This window comes from Myotis yumanensis, unplaced genomic scaffold (assembly GCF_028538775.1).
Source record: "Myotis yumanensis isolate MYYU_CA2020_CCGP unplaced genomic scaffold, mMyoYum1.0.hap1 SCAF_17, whole genome shotgun sequence".
In the NCBI taxonomy this organism is placed as follows: domain Eukaryota; kingdom Metazoa; phylum Chordata; class Mammalia; order Chiroptera; family Vespertilionidae; genus Myotis; species Myotis yumanensis.
The window spans coordinates 9,085,859-9,102,284 of record NW_027223768.1 but is presented as its reverse complement, the minus strand read 5'-3'; the positions used below and the strand labels follow the sequence as shown (position 1 = coordinate 9,102,284).

The following is a 16,426-nucleotide window of genomic DNA, read 5'->3' as shown; positions in this document are numbered from 1 at the left end:
GAGTCAGAGCTCGGGGAGTAATGTGAATACGGCAGACAGCAATTTGCTACATCAATTCACCCCAATGGCTATTAGCTCATTTTAAAATAGTCAAGACTCCTAAATTAGAGGGGTTTTTTTTTTGCATTAATACCAAGTTAATCATATCTACATAACCTTTTATTCACCCTTCCCCAGCCCTCCATGAATAACTCCTCCAAGGCCTGACCTGAATGTAATAAGGGGCAGGTGAGAGTTTAAAATAAGCTGACAAACAAAATAGAACCAGAAGCAGGGATCCATGGAACAGACTGACAGATGTCAGAGGGGAGGGGGGAGTGGGATTGGATGAAAGAAGGTGAAGAGAGCAGCCAAAGAACATATATGCACAGCCCAGCCCATGGACACAGATGACAGTGTGGTGAAGGCCAGGGGAGGGGGAGGGTGGGGGCTGGGTGAGGTGGGCAAAGGAGCGGGGGGGAATGAAGAATATCCATAATAGTGTCAACAATAAAAAATAAAATAAATAAATAAGTAAATAAATATAAAATGAGTACTCTTAGCACCATCTCAAACTATAGAGTTCTGCAGGCTCTATCTGGATAATTACTTTTAAAAGTTCCTACAAGACTTTATACTTGCTTTTTTAACTCTAATTTTATAGCAAATAATTTCAGGAAGCAGAATAGATTCTCTGTGTGCCACAGGTTGTGCATTAAGGGTATTCACCAATGTAATGACAAGTTTGGTCCCAGCTTCCATACGGCCACTCTGGGGATTTTGAGGAGCAACTGAAACACCGGAGAGGTCACCAGAATGGAACGAACGCTAAGAAAGCGGGCGGGGGGCTGGGTTTGGGACTGCACTGCAGTAAAGGTGAACTGGACGGAGCGGCTCTGTGGCCACGGCCCGGCCCTGCTGGCCCTGCTGCTAGGGATCACCGTTCCCGTTACTCTTCCCTCTGCCACCGTTTCTCCGCCAGCTCCAGCATTTTTGGTGGCGGCGGCAGGAAACTCGGAGCCACCCATCCCACCTCCTGGAACCACTCCGGGACTTGCAATGCCACCCAATCAGGGCTCCAGCGTCCAAGGCAGAGATAGAACGTGTGGACACAGTGTCACTCACGCACTGGGAATGGGGATGACGCATGGGGGGCGGGGGGCACCTCACCTGTACGTGGAAATAAAATAAAATAAATGACTTGGGGGAACATGAGATTCTGCACTGAAACGCAAAGCAGACGAGCTCTCCTTGGATCTGCCTGAATACACTCCGAGTGGAGATGGGGCGATGCTGCTACCACATGGGCGGCCGCTGCTGGGATCTGAACACCCAGGCGGCCCCTGAGCAGCACAGAGTCAGCATTCATTTTATTTCATTCTCCTTTGTTATTTTTTTTAAATATATTTTATTGATTTTTTACAGAGAGGAAGGGAGAGAGATAGAGAGTTAGAAACATCGATGAGAGAGGAACATCGATCAGCTGCCTCCTGCACATCCCCTACTGGGGATGTGCCCGCAACCCAGGTACATGCCCTTGACCGGAATCGAACCCGGGACCTTTCAGTCCGCAGGCCTACGCTCTATCCACTGAGCCAAACCGGTTTCGGCTCCTTTGTTATTTTTTGCTATTTCAGGAAACCTGTACGTTTATTTGGGCTTGACAAATTTTTTTCTAAGTTGTACTTTTACTGTTTTTTTCTTTCATTACAGTATGGCTGGCATAAAATATTATGTTAGTCCAGGTGGACAACACAGTGATTCGACGTTTATACGCCTCACGATGTGATCATCACCGTAAGTCTAGTGAGCGCCTCTCTCTGCACGGTTACTGTGGAATTACTGACTGCATTCCCTATGCTGCACACGGCATCCCCCTGACTTATTTACTTCATAACGGGAAGCTGGCACCTCTTAAGTCCCTTCCCCTCTTGACCCATCCTCCCAGCCCCTGCCTCTCTGGTAACCATCAGTCTGTTCTCTGTATCTGTGAGTCTGTTTCTGTTTTGTTTGTCCGTTTGTTTTGTTCTTTGCATTCCAAGTATAAGTGAAATCATACGGTACCTGTCTTTGTCTGACTTTTTTCACTTAGCATAATACTCTTTAGGTTCATCTATGTTGCCACAAATGGCAAAATTTCATTATTTTTATGGCTAAGCAGTATTCCTTTGCGTGTATATGTGTGTGTGTATGAACAACTCTACACATATAAATTTGACAACTTAGATGAAATGGACCAATTCCTTGACAAGCCCAACTGCTATAACTCACAATACAAAACAGAGCATTTAAATAGCCCTATAGTTATTAAGAAAATTGAATTCATAATTTTAAAACTCCACAAGAAGAAATCTACAGGTCGAAATGATTTCAATGAAGAATTCTACCAAATGTTTAAAAAACTGACACCAATTCTACACAGTTTCTTCTAGAAAACAGAATCCCTTCTTAATGTATTTTATGAAGCTAGTATTACCCTGATACGAAAACCAGACAAGTACAAGATAGTACAAGAAAACTACAGGCCAATATCCATAATGAATATAGAAGCCAAAATCCTTAGCAAAATATTAACAAATAGAATTCAGCAATATATGAAAATAATTATGTCATCCAGAGATTCAAGGCTGGTTCTATATTTGAAAATTAATTAGTATAACCCACCATGTTAGAAGCTAAGGAAGAAAAATCACACGATCGTTACAATTAATGTAGAAAATGGTAAATTGATGTGTAGGACAAAATTCAATACACAATGATAAAAACTAAAAAAAAAATTGAATGGGGGGAGGGACTTCCAGGATGGCGGTGAGCAAATGGAGAGCCATGGGAAGCAGGCAAAGGACACGATATTTTAGCATTTTAACAACCAGTACGGGTGCTTTCCAGCTGAGCAGGATCCCGGCCTGTCTCGTCCCAGGGTTTCTCTCCACCAAGCTGTCCAGCCTCAGCTTACTTCCCTCTGGCTGGCTCAGAAGGGACTGACCTTGTAAGAACCACCTGAGCCAGCAAAGCCCCACTTGAACGTAAGGCTTCCTGCCCACACGAGGTGGCACGTTTGTACTTGAGGTTGTACAGTCAAGGTGCCCCGCAAGGCCTACACATGGGACTGGACTTCAACATGAACCATGGACGCTGCCAATGGGTCATTCCATTTCTCGCTACTTTGTTAATTTCTGTGTTTTACTTCACCTTTCCAAAGGGCACTAGCATCAAAGTACAGCTCTTTTGGAGTTGATAGCTTACTAACTTGGTAAGACTCGTGCTTCTCCCATTTGTAGACGGAAGGAAAAAGAATATGCTTCCATAGAACAGCCTCCTTTAACTCTCAAATTCACTAGACAGTTACCTGAAGATGTGGCTGAAATTTAAATCAACAAGACAAAAAAGTGGTTCCGTTTGGACAAGGAGACGCCTTGGCTTAGCGATCCCCATGGCCGGGTTCTGTTCCATGGCTCCCCGCCCCCGGGCTCACCTCGGAGGCGATGGAGGTGAAGCTGCCGCTGAAGTGCACGTGCTTGCGCACCTCGCTGCCGTTGGCCTTCAGGAGCCAGTCCCCCAGCGCCAGGTCCTCACCCGCCCACTGGCTGCCGTGGCTCTGGTTCGGCAGGAGCTCGGCCAGGTCCCAGCGGTAGGAGGGTGTGGCCCCCACCAGCGCGATGAGGATGGCCTCCGTGGCCACGTAGAGCTGGGGGAGCAAACACACAAAACCATCGATGCGGGGAACGCCCCCCATAAGCTCACAGAGCTGGAGATGCCTGTTTCTGGCTTTTGTGGGTTTACGAGGCACAGAAACGGGACACAGGAGAAACAAAGGAGAAAGGCGTTAAGAGGGAGCTTCGAGATGGACTACTGACCAGCCATCAGCAGCCCCACTTGTCAAGTACCCGCCGCTTTCCCACGGGTTTCCGCCTGCACGCTGAGGACGCTGCACATCGCTGGCTCACCCCGTGGGAGGAGGGAAACATCACCTGCTGATCTAAAGACTAACATGCCCACTCCCCTCCTCCATACGGTAGCCTCAGTTCAGACAGCAGTCACCAGCGGCCAGGAGTCTCTTGGCCTTGAATTCACACTCTAAACATGAAGACTTTTTGTGGCATAGATGTCTCCGAAAACAGTGTACACACACACACACACACACACACACACACACACACCACAAGCAAGAGTGCTTTGTTAAAGCAGGTAAGCATAATATGTACTTGACTAAGTTATATTTTAAAATATAGTATAAAAACTTACAATACAATTTAAAGAAATTCAAAATTCCAGGAATAGATACCCCCTTATAACCTTTGGCTGGACTTAACCAGTTTAGTCTGCACATAGCTGTTTTCCCTCCACCACCCTTCACAAGGTTTCCGCTGCCCACTCCATGCACACGTGTGCGCACACATGCACCCCAACTGAGCACACAGGGCCATGGCTTCATGCCACCAGGAGGATCAGCGACACGCAGCTCTTCTATGCCGTGCAGCCTCCATAAAACGGCGCCAGCCTGTCTTCTCGGACACGTGGGGCCATGCTTGGTTTTGCTAAGGTCCGGGAGTCGGGCGGCAGGCAGCTCTGACACTGTGTGATACACGCCATGGAAGGGGCCCCCTGAGGAACGGGTGAAAGGTGATGCGGAAACTGCATAGAGATCACCGTTAGGTCCTCTGCCCCAGAGCCACCTACACAGGCCATGCGGTCATTGGAAGTCAAACGGGTAGCACTCATCTAGTCACGGGATGCTCCGCCTGCACGCAGAATGCAGGGGTGGCTTTCCCTTCCTCCATGTGACGGTGTCGCAGAGCTCACACCGCCACCACCCGCCCCCCCCAGTACAAATCTTCCCTCACTCTTCTCTGCTGTTTCTCTATGACCAGGCACACGCGCGCCCACGTATTCCTGTCTAATGAATCGCACCCATCAGCAGATGGGCCTTCGAGGCACAATGAGAAACCACCATCCATTCTCCTTCGGAGTGGGACTAACAACACCTCAAATAAATCATTATCTTCTCAAGTGCTACCTCCAGGGAAGGCGAGCAGGAGCCACAGATGGCTGGGGCTCTCTCCCTCCCCGTGTAATTATACCAAGAGTGACTAAAACGCACTAGGGGACTGAAATTTTAAAAGTTTCAAAAAGTGGAGGTTTTAAAAGTAACTTTATACTTAACGGCATTACAAGCCTTCCTAATACTCAGGAAACCAAAACTGTCTCCCATAATGATCTCATTACAATATCTCGTCTATGAAGTCATGGTGAGTAGGATGTTTATGTTGTGGCAGGAACGATGAGCGACACAGCGATTAGTGACTCATTCAAGGTTATTGACAACACTAATAGCAAACCCAAACGTTGGGGCCAGAGCTTTTCTCCGAGAATAAAAGAAACAGAAAAAACCAAAGGCGATTTTATTCTTGACATTATTGTCAGTCTTCCGGGCACTTGGTCCTCGGTTATCTAAGTGACTCAACCAAAAGCATTACATAAGCGAGACCATATCACGAAGGCAAGACCAAATGCCCCTTACCCAGAACAAAGTGAGTATCCCATAAATATATTGGGGTGACTTACTAATACTACGTAGCTTTGGAATTTAAAAGAATTTAGCCCTGGCCGGTGTGGCCCAGCTGGTGGAGTGTCATCGATTCCCGGTCAGGGCATATCCCCAGGTTGCAGGTACAGTCCCTTTCGAGGTGCATATGGGAGGCAACCAACTGATGTTTCTTTCTCATATCGATGTTTCACTCTCCCTCTCCCTTCCTCTCTCTCTCTCAAATCAATAACAACATATTTTAATAAAATAATTTAGTCCTGCCGAAACCGGTTTGGCTCAGTGGATAGAGCGTCGGCCTGCGGACTCAAGGGTCCCGGGTTCGATTTCGGTCAAGGGCATGTACCTGGGTTGCGGGCACATCCCCCATAGGAGATGTGCAGGAGGCAGCTGATCGATGTTTCTCTCTCATCGATGTTTCTAACTCTCTACCTCTCTCCCTTCCTCTCTTTGTAAAAAATCAATAAAAAAAAATATATAAAAAAAATAATAATAATTTAGTCCTTGTGTCCTGAATAACTGGTGTCTCTTAAGTCTTGTGTCCTCCTGACGCTCATGCCTCCCCCAGACCAGTCTCCCTGAGACACCCATGAAACTCTTCTGGTCAAAACGTATCAATGGACGAATAACAAAAGGCCCAGCATTCCAGATCCGGCACATGGCCCGGCTGCTGCCTCGCCCACGCTCAGGCTTTCTGCTGGCCTATTCAATTCTCACTGTGCGGTGGGTGGGGAAAGAACGTGGAATCTGTAAACCTGAGTCTGGAGCTCAGCTCTAGTAAACTTTCAGCAAATCGAAACCTCAGTAAACTTCATGGATTCTTCTAGGAAGAATGGACACATAGTAGCACACCTTTATCTAACTCATTCATACCCAGCTAACCTATTCTGAGGGTCAAGCGTGATGCGATGCTTCTTCAGCCAGCAGTACACGGAGCAGCGCCACACAAACGGTGCATATCAGCGCCTCCAAAATGCTAACGTGCAGTGTGATCCACGAGGCCGGGGAGGGACCTGAGACTGCGTTTCTAACAAGCTCTGCTGAGGTCCAAGCTGCAGGTGTGGGCCACACCATGTGTAGCAAGAATACAGGTTATTCCCTCTTCCACACTTTTTTTAACCGCATGTTTTTCCACCTGAAATGACCTTCCCCTTTCTCCCTAAATTCAAGCCTCCAAGTTCAGCTCAAGCTCAGCCAGCCCTCTTTCTGAGTCAATGAACCACTCTAGACTCACTGCTGATGTCTCCTTTCTTCATTCCCATGCGTGCAATGCCTGCATTGTTTCCTGGGGGAATATTATTTCGTATCATTATTTAACAGTGTAGAAACATAACAACAGGTGAGGGTAAAAACACGAATTTTGAAGTAAACGGATGTTTAGGAAGTTTACACCTAGTAGCCTCTATTTCACTCATAAAGTTGGAACACAGCACATCTGGGGAGAATGAGAGGAGTGGTGCGAGGAGAAATTCGGGCTTGAGAAGAGTGGTAAACATTCAACTGGGAGAAGTGAAGGCCGGAGCCAAAGAATGACCCCAGAGCATGGGCTGTGTGGGTTTGAGAACTGTGAAAAAGAGGAGACCACCAACCTGTATCTGCAACAAAAGAGGACTGAATAAGCAAATGACAGGACAGCCAGACACTGGAACACTATGCTACAGCCATTAAAAAAAACATATTTGCTCCTTTAGGAGCTCAGCAAAGCATTCACAATATTGTTGAGATGAACAAAATCAGGTTAAAATATACATTTTTGCAAAAAAAAAAAAAAGATAAATGTACATATTTGTGTAATAAAAATGTCTGGCAGGTCATACATCAAAAGGTGAGCATGTTTTAGTTCGCAGTGGTCGTGTTCTGGTAATTTTTGTCTACCCCCCTATATTTTCCCTTTTCCCTATAGTCTTACGCTATCTGTTGAGTAGCATATGGTCCCCATGAATGCAGACGTTAGCTTCTGTTTGAGGGTTGGGTCAAGGAACTCAGAGAGAAGATTCTTAGGCTGTGTGTGTCTTTGGTCGATGGCTCTTCCTTGGAAGGCAGCGTCTAACTGTGGTGAAGAAGCAAGCTGGTATTCTGAAAACCTCAAGGTCAACACTGACACAATGCCCACTGCTGGGCACTGGGCACCTTTAAGAAATTCTGAACTTGCAAACAAATGAATTAAACTTTTATGATCCAGCCACTCCCAAGATGCGGTGAGGACAAGGGGTCGTCTGTGAAGTTCACTCGGCCACCTTGCAGCCGACTGTCACAGCGTTGGAGCCTAGTGCTTCTTCTGCCACATTCACACTTCCTGTCGTCATATTTTTAGTGACTTTCTGGGGCTGTCTTGGGAGATAATCCTTTTCTGTCAGGCACATGTCAAGCAGCTGTGGGTGGCCCTGGTTGACATGCTTGTAGAGGCGCTGTCGAGGTGTTGGGCGAGTTGCTTTCCAAGGCACATCCAGTTCTTGAAATGCTCCAGGCTCAAGGGAGCTCCCTAAACCTCCAGAGGCCTCCGGTACCTCCATCCACCCCCCACTCCCCACCCGCATGGAAATCCGAGTGTCTCATAGATTTGCAGCTTCACCCGCTTTACGCCAGGGGGCAGTCTCTGTCTACAGACAACAGCAGCTTCCTGAAGACATACTAAGAGCAAGGACAGTGAGGTGTCTTTGACCTATGGTGCCCCACTCAACCTAAACTAATGAAAGGCACGCCCAGCACATGATCCCCAGATTATAGTCCAAGCTCCGAGCCACTGCCTAAGGGCAGACAGAACTAAATTAGAGGGTAGCGGCCGCCTAAAACTTGCTCAGACTAGCAGAGAACCCTGGTAGATGGTCACACGTTGCAGTCATTGTAGCGAAACTTACTGAAGCTTCTCATCATGGCTGAGCCCCTGGTGGTCGTGAGAACCCCCTGGGCATGAGAGCTGGTCTCCATAACCGCAATACATAAAGGCTTTCGCTTATGTGTATGGCACGAACTTCGTCACCTGCTCCTGGTTGCCAGGTTGGAATCATCGGCTATCCACCTCAGTAACGCCTCGTCAAAAGGCCGTCTGCCTGTGAATTTCTGGGGAGAGTGGGACATGGCGACAAATGCAAGCAGGTGGGCCATACTAGTTGTGACAGCATTCTCTACAAAGTTTAATAAAGCACCCTGGGCGCAGCTCGCTCTGCCTTACCCTCCCAAGTGTTAAATGACCACAGTTCACAGCCATCACAGGCTAAAGGGATATCAATAAAAGAGGGACCCCTTCTCATACAGAGAACTGCAGCGTTCTCTCCTAGGGATGCAGACCTTTGCTTTACCATCTTTTAATTTTAAAAAAATAACACAAAAACAAAATACGGATCATGAAACCAGCGCCACAATTAACACTGTATCACACTTGCTTCAGGTTTTTAAAACATAATATTAGGGATAAAGAGGAAATCTTGCACTGCTCCCCTCCCCTCCTTCCCAAGACACAGCCAGTCTCATGAACTGGGCGTGGCTCTTCTACTCCAAGTGCTCATATTTCCATGTTGTTCATACACATTCACACACCAAATACAGCCTTGTCCCACATGTTTTTAAAATCTATAATTAGTATGTGTCACATTTATATAGTTTGTTGTGTTGTTTTTTTTTTTTCATTAACTTGGTGTTTTAGAGATTCATCCACGTACCTGTATACAGATCTGGTTCATTCATTTTAATTGTTCTAACAAATTTATACCACACTTTAATTATCCGGTCCCTTTTTGAGATTCATTTAGGGGGCTTCTAATTTTTATTATTGCAAACCATGCTGCATAAGCATCCTCTGCCAATCTCCTCATGCACCTGTTTAAGAGATAGTACAGGGCGTATACCTAGGAGTCTCACACTGGGTTTGGATTTTATTAGTAGGACCAAATCGTTCTCTAAATGGCAGTAGTTTCTCCTGCTTGTTTTCATCACACTTGTACTGTGAGACTATTCAATGTTTGCTAATCTAATAAGTGTGAAATGATATTTTATAGTCATTTTAATATGCCTGCCCCATATGACCGCTGAAGGTAAACATCTTTACATGACTGTTACAGTTTTATGTTCTGCAAAATACCTGTTCAGTCCTTCCACTTTCTAAAACACCGTGAAAAGGCACTTCCTACGTGGAGGGTGTGAATGGACTGGGAGTGCTGGGGTTATTAACAGCTGACATAAGAATAATGCATTCGGGAACACGAGCACCGCACCTCAAGCTGAGGCTCGCCGCAGCGTCACAATTTTGCTGGTGAAACGAATGCTTGTTACAGGTTACATGTTCCTGTTGGTTAAGGGATGTTTTAAATCCTGTGCAAATTATACTACAACCTATGATTCATGATCATGAGGGAAAAGGAGGCGCTGGAGTCTCTGGCTTAAAACAAAGAAGTAGCATCCATTTTCACTTACATCTAAAGAGATAAAAAAACAAAGAATTGTACTCCAGCCTTCTTTCTCCAGACAGCCTGGCAAACACACACACAAACAGTGATGATGACATCAACTCTGAGTCACCATCAGAAAACAGAAACAGTAATAAACAGAATTATTCATATTTAAATACCACAAATAACCCCAGGGAGGGCATGTATATTTGGGGGGTAAGAATTTTTCTAACTGTAAAACTGTAAATCCTACTGCTTGTTCTTAAGACAAATGAACTGGCAACGTTTTGGTGCATGGGATGAAACTTACTCACCCAACTGAGCCACACCCTCACCCGTCATGCCTGGGCTGCGGGCTCGATCCCCAGTAGGGGTGTGCAGGAGGCAGCCAATCGATGTTCCTCTCTCACACTGATGTTTCTGTCTCTCCTTTCTTCTCTCTCTAAAAAAATTTTTTAAAGACTTTAAAACCACATATCACTACCACAGGGCATTTGCATCTTATGACACGCAAGGGAAATCTATAAAGTCTCCACATATTCTTTATGTATCTGAAAGCCGACCACTATGAAGATGCCACAGATCGTGCGTGTCTGCAGGAGTGTGCAGGACTGTCCCCCAGCCAAAGGTAACTGCGTACTGAGGTCACTTCTTGAGGAGCTAGATGACCATATCAGCACCAAGAACACAGTTAACCGAAAGACCTTTAGAGCTGGCTTTGTAATGGGGTTTTGTCCTCTTATTTGAACTTGGATGTGTTTGAAGTACAGGGAGTTCAAACCATTTAAGAAACAATCACAGTCCCAGAGGGAAGCACACACCACAGGACCCGTGCAGTTTGCGTCTCTGTCCCCTCCCCCGCCCCCCACCCCCGGTTCTGTGTTTCTCAGCTGTGGCTGGTCGTCACCAAATCTCAGGTGCAGAGACGGCTTCTGCTGCCACAGAGCTCCCTCCCTCTGGCATGGTCCCATCCACCATGTGCAGGGCTCTCTGGCAGCCCCTCCCCCCACCCCCCACCCCCCCCGCCCCCGGGGCAGTAGTGACAGCAGTTGCTCTGTACCTTCCTTGGGCAATGGTAGACAGGTCCTTTGGTTTTTAAAAGGAGACATCAACCTCTTTCCTCGTAACTCTGAAAAGGGCTCCTGGCTTTTCCCTCTGTTGGAGGAAGCAACCCCCTCCAGAATGATGAGAGCCTCGAGCTACAACTGTGTATGGCGCTCCCAGCACTGGCACCTGCAGGCCAAACCTCTCCAACAACAGACATGATGGAGAGGTTTTTGTGGACCTCCACACCCATATCCAGGAAAACTTGGGGCGATCCTAGGACCACTTGGCTCACTGTCTTAAAGGGGCGGTTGGGTCCTCATCCACGTGTGACAGCTGTGAAGAACTATCTCCCTTCTGCCTGTCCTGGGCCTCTCCTCCATTGACACTGGCACAGCTAAAGGCACCTCCCCAGCCCACACCTACAAAATAAACAGTCACTTCGTTCCCAACACTCAAGACCTGGTTTTTCTACAGCAAATACTGACCACCTGTCGGGCCTAGAGAGCAATGAACAGTCACGGTCAGGTGCTTAGACCTCCTTGGTACCAAACTCCAACCGACTGAGTCAACTGTAAAGAAAAGTGAGGAGAACTTAACGGGTCCTGAACCCTGAGCAGTGGCCTTTTTAGTGCCGCACTCCACTCAGTACAAACGTATCCCAGGTTGCTGGGTACCTGGCCAGGCAGGTAAGAAGCTAATGGCACCAAGGGCAGAGTGCAGGGATGGGGAAGCAGGGAGGCGGGATTTCTCGGCGAGGGATTATGTTCCTGAAATTCTTGGTTAGAACGGGAGAAGAATTTTCTCAAGGGGAAAATATTACAAATGAAATCAGGCATCCTGGTGACTATTCTATTCTCTCTGTTTTAAACACACTTTTGTAATTTAGCACAAATACTTTTTTTTTCCTCGTAGGAAAAGTGCACTTAAAGCTAAAACAAACTTAACAAAATACTGCATATTTATCAACTGAGAACTTGCTTTGCTAGAGGAAGAACTGACGTCATCTGTCAGTCCATTTGAACAGTTCTCCTAGCTGGTGATGAAATCAACTGAACTTTCAAACATTTCAAAGGAAAACAGAATCAGTAAGTCCACCCTTACCTCTACCCACCCCATCTTCTGATTGAGCAGTTGCCTTATGCAAGATTTAAGCAACTGATGAACTGTACTTCTCTCAGAATCTCTAGCATTACATATTAACTGTAATTATTTACCTGTCTGCCGGCCTCACCCCCACCCCACTAGAATACAAGCTTCATAGGACCGGGGCTTTGATTTGTCCACCATTGTAGCCACTGCTAAGCACACAGTAGGCACTCAAATATGTTTTGAATGAAGAAGTAAAATGGTTGACTCATAGTAAATACTAATAAAAGGATTTGTGAATAAAATGTCTATAAGAATATTGGGAGAGGTAACTGATATCAAACGGACTCTTTAAGCCGGCAAAGGAGTAACTTGCCTGGAAAAGTGTACTTGCAGTGACCTTGAGCACGGGGAACCCAGGCTTTTAGTTGGGGTGTGCAAGTGTTTCTGGGAATTCTGTACAGTGAAGAAGTAGTTCCATTTTATAATCACACACTGAGATGACACTATAAGACTTACTCAGTCTCAACCGACACTGGCCTCTGGGTAGAATGGCGCAGAAGAACTTAAAAAAAAACAACAACAAAAAACCTATGCATTGACAACCTCAGGAACAGGAAGCCCCTGGAATCCAGTGAAAGGCAGCAGGCAGATGCCCAGAGCAGAAGGAGGTCGCTCCAGCGCGGAGCTGTCCTGACCGGGCGGCCAGGGCGCTCCGCTGTCTCCACTCCAAGGTGACAGCCCGCAGGTTAGAGCAACAATTCGCTGTCCCATTCGCAGTGGCTCACAGGCAACAACAGAATTTTCATGCCTTAGTAACAGGCTGGTCTGATGAAGTAGCCCCACCCCTACCTCCCAACTCTCCACCCTCCCCCTCCCCCCCCCCTCCCCACCCTCCACACACAAACACACTCGAGGGGAGGGCTGGGTGGGCCTGGGGAGCCGCCAAAGTTGCAGGGTCTGGGGCGTCAGGCCGGCGGCGACCTTGGCCTGCTGGGGGAGCCAGCCCCGCGCCTGGCAACGGGGGTCCGCAGAGCCTCCGCGTCCGGGCCCGGCGTTGGGGAGAGGGGGCCGCCCGGGGCCGGGGACAAGGGGCACAGTCGGGGCGGCGGGGACTCACCTGCAGCAGCACGGCCAGCAGGAAGCACAAGTACATCTGGTAGATGCCCATCTCCCCCACCACCTGGAAGGCCTGCTCCACCTCCATGGCGGGCCGCGCCCTCCCTCCCCGCACCCGCACCCGCACCCGCACCCGCACCGGCTGGGACTCGCGGGCGCCGCTGGGGAGCGCGCGGGGCGGGGCGGGGCGGCGCGGAACCCCGGGACGGGGCGCGGGGCGTGCGATGGGCGGGAAGCCCGGTACCCGGCCGGCCCGGCGCTTCCTGTTACGGGTTGTATCCGAGACAGAAACAGAAACGCCTGGTGCCTGCGGCTCGGGGAGGAAGAGGAAGTGGCTCCCCGAGCGGCATCCTCTCGATGGAGAAACCGGGAGCCGGGAACCGCAGCCGGGGCCACCCCCGGCCCCCGCTTGGGGGCACGGAGGCAGGAAGCAGGGTGGGCGACCTGGTGGCGGCTCGGCAGTATGTGTCCTTTTGTGTAAAGCAGTTTAATGTGAGGAGGGGGCGTTCTAGATCCTTCGCGGAAGAGGGCTGTTCGGCGTTTCTTCCCCGTCCTACCGGCCTTGCACAGCTGATAGCTTCGCTTATGCAAACGTGCCCGAGGCGCAGAGGGAGCGGAGAGGAAGGTTAACCTGCGGGACAGCGGCTCTGGCTGCCCAGGTGTGTGGGTGGGTGGGAAGGTGAAGAAGATGAGGCAGGGCCGCCTGCCCGGCCCCTCATTCCCCCACCTCCTGAGGCTGGTTTTGACAGCTGCAGAGTGTTCCAGCGTCCAGGCCATGGCCCCAATACAATACTGGGCGGAAGAGGCGACCCGCTAATGTTCTAGCCTCGATTTTACATCCTTTCTGCCTGCTGACCTGGTCTGGATTTGGCTGTAGGATTATGGTAGTTTAGTAAAACGAGTTGGAAGTGTTTGGTAAAACTCTCCTTGAAACCATCTGGACTCCTCTTGCTTTTCAGGGTGAGCCTCTTTATGACAGAGATAGGTAGGTAGGTAGATATCGCATATGACTTGAAGGCTTAGCTTACTTGCTTTCAATTTTCTTCTTTTAAGAACAATTATTCTTAAGGCTATATGCATTTCATTCTGGGTACTACTTTTCTGTGTCTCTCAGTTTTATCATGTAGTACTTTCATTGTCTTTAGTTTTTTGGTGTGTTTTGTTGTTTTGTTTTAAAGGAGAGGGAGAGAGAGAGAGAGAAACATTGATCAGTTGCCTCCCACACTAGCCCAAACCCACAACCTAGGTATGTGCCCTGACCGGAGGAATTGAACCTGAATTAAAGTCTTGGTGTACCGGATGACACTGCAACCAACTGAGCCACCCAGCCAGGACATTACTTCTATATTTTTAACATCCACATAACTATACACTGTTTCACAATGTTTATAGTAATTTAACATATCTATTCTCTTTTCAAACTCTTAAGAACTTATACAAGACTCCAGGAATGCTTTATCTGAGAAAACATAGGGGGACATGAAAATACTATGTTCTGGAAAACTTTGATAGGTGGCTCAAGAAGTGAATGTTGTAAAAAAAAAAAAAAGAAGAAGAAATGAATGTTGTAGGGTGGAAAACACTGACAGAAGCGATTTGTGTGAAGTGTTTTAATAAAAAATATCTATTGTTAAGAGAAATTATCGGGCACTTGGAAGAGGCCTGTATGTCCTTCAATGCAGTAAGGAAGCATTGTTTAACAGGCCCACCCGGGATTATTTAATTCTGTAGGGAATTTCCCTGTGTTTGACTTTGCTATTTATTATGAGTTAGAGTCCAGGTACTGTGCAGTTATGTGTAAATTTGTAGATTTTTGTTTGGTAGAGATATAAATGATTATACTCAATAGAAAAGATCATCTATTATTTCATTACCCTGTAAAACATTAACTTGTTTTGTATCTGATCTAGCAATCTTATTTTAACATTCTGGGTTTTTGTTTTTTTGTTTTTCCTTGAAACAACCAGCTCCTCAAATGCTCTTAGAATCAGCTTTACCATCCTACTAATTCTTTCATTAATTAAAATAAAATCTCTGACGTGGGTTCATTCTATATTGGTAAGAGTCACATTTTTTACTTTTGAAACTTTTTCTTTGACATCGTAATGTGTAGGAGTGAAAATATATATAAATTAATATGTGATCTACAGATAAATTAATAAATTAAGTATTAGGTAAAAATTGGATTATTTCATCTTACTCTAAAAATGTATATATTTTAAGTGGGCCCAAGTATAAAGGAGTTGGTTATTGCAAGAACAGAAAGTACAACCCGGATGGTGTCAATATGAGGTCTGATGGTTGCTAGAGGCTAGGTATGCAGTGCTAAGGAGTTTGAAATTTTTCCTACAGGAGATGGGAACCACTGGTGTGCCATAAGCTGGAGGAGTGTGATTTTTAAAGATGATTTAACCGCAGTGGGAAATACATACAGCACCGGTTGCAACACTGTTGTAATGGCCCAGGCAGGCCTCAGACCAGTGAGGGCGTGAGGGCTTATACCAGAACAGTAATACCGGGGATGGAGAAATAAAGTCAAATTTAAGGTAAAAATTGATAGTGATTGCATTTTGCAGAGGCAAAAGAATAATGAAGAATGATTCCTAGGTTTCTGGCTTCAATGACTGGGAAAATGGAAGTACTCTTAACTGAGACAGGGAACATAGAAAGTGGAATAAGTTGGTGATAGGTTGGAGGGCCTATGACTGGAATAATGGGACTGAGAGGTATTCCTCTTTTATTTAAAAAAATTTTTTTGAGGAGTTGCTTTATTTTTATTTTTTAAATATATTTTTATTGATTTCAGAGAGGAAGGGAGAGGGAAAGAGAAAGATAGAAACATCAATGATGAGGGAGAATCACCTATCAGCTGCCTCCTGCACGCCCCCTACTGGGGATCGAGCCCACAACCCGGGCATGTGCCCTTGACTGGAATAGAACCCGGGACCCTTCAGTCTGCAGGCTGATCCTCTATCCACTGAGACAAACTGGCAGGGCGAAGTGTTGCTTTTTAAAATGGTCACTACCCCGTTAAGATCCTGCCCTTTCCTCTTAACCCACCCAGGCCCCGCTGGATTTCCGTGCCCCGATTTACTGTCATTGCCAGAGCTTCTGAGCATGCGCTGAAGGCAGAGCTGGACCAACCAATGCTCTCCTGAGGCTCAAGGTATTGCATCTGTGGCTCTCGGTGAAGAGCTCCATTTTGAGAGCACATTTTCCCCATCCAAGCATTCTTTTCTCATTTTTTCTCTTAAGTCTTTTTTTA

General features: G+C 47.0%; 1 protein-coding gene across 4 annotated transcripts in view; it reads right to left on the bottom strand.

Moving 5' to 3' along the window:
- SLC22A15 (solute carrier family 22 member 15) overlaps positions 1–13,608 on the bottom strand; it is a 58,003-nt gene extending 44,395 nt beyond the window's left edge. Inside the window, exons 1-2 of one of the 4 annotated variants that reach the window (XM_070395742.1) lie at positions 13,163–13,608; positions 3,455–3,667 (exon numbers count right to left, since the gene is read on the bottom strand). In XM_070395742.1, coding sequence (XP_070251843.1) covers positions 3,455–3,667; positions 13,163–13,249 — 300 coding nt within the window. In that variant the 5' untranslated portion in view covers positions 13,250–13,608. The remainder of the gene's footprint in view (positions 1–3,454; positions 3,668–13,162) is intronic. The other 3 variants (XM_070395743.1, XM_070395741.1, XM_070395744.1) reach the window with 3 other exon arrangements.
- Between the last annotated feature and the right edge of the window lie 2,818 nt (positions 13,609–16,426).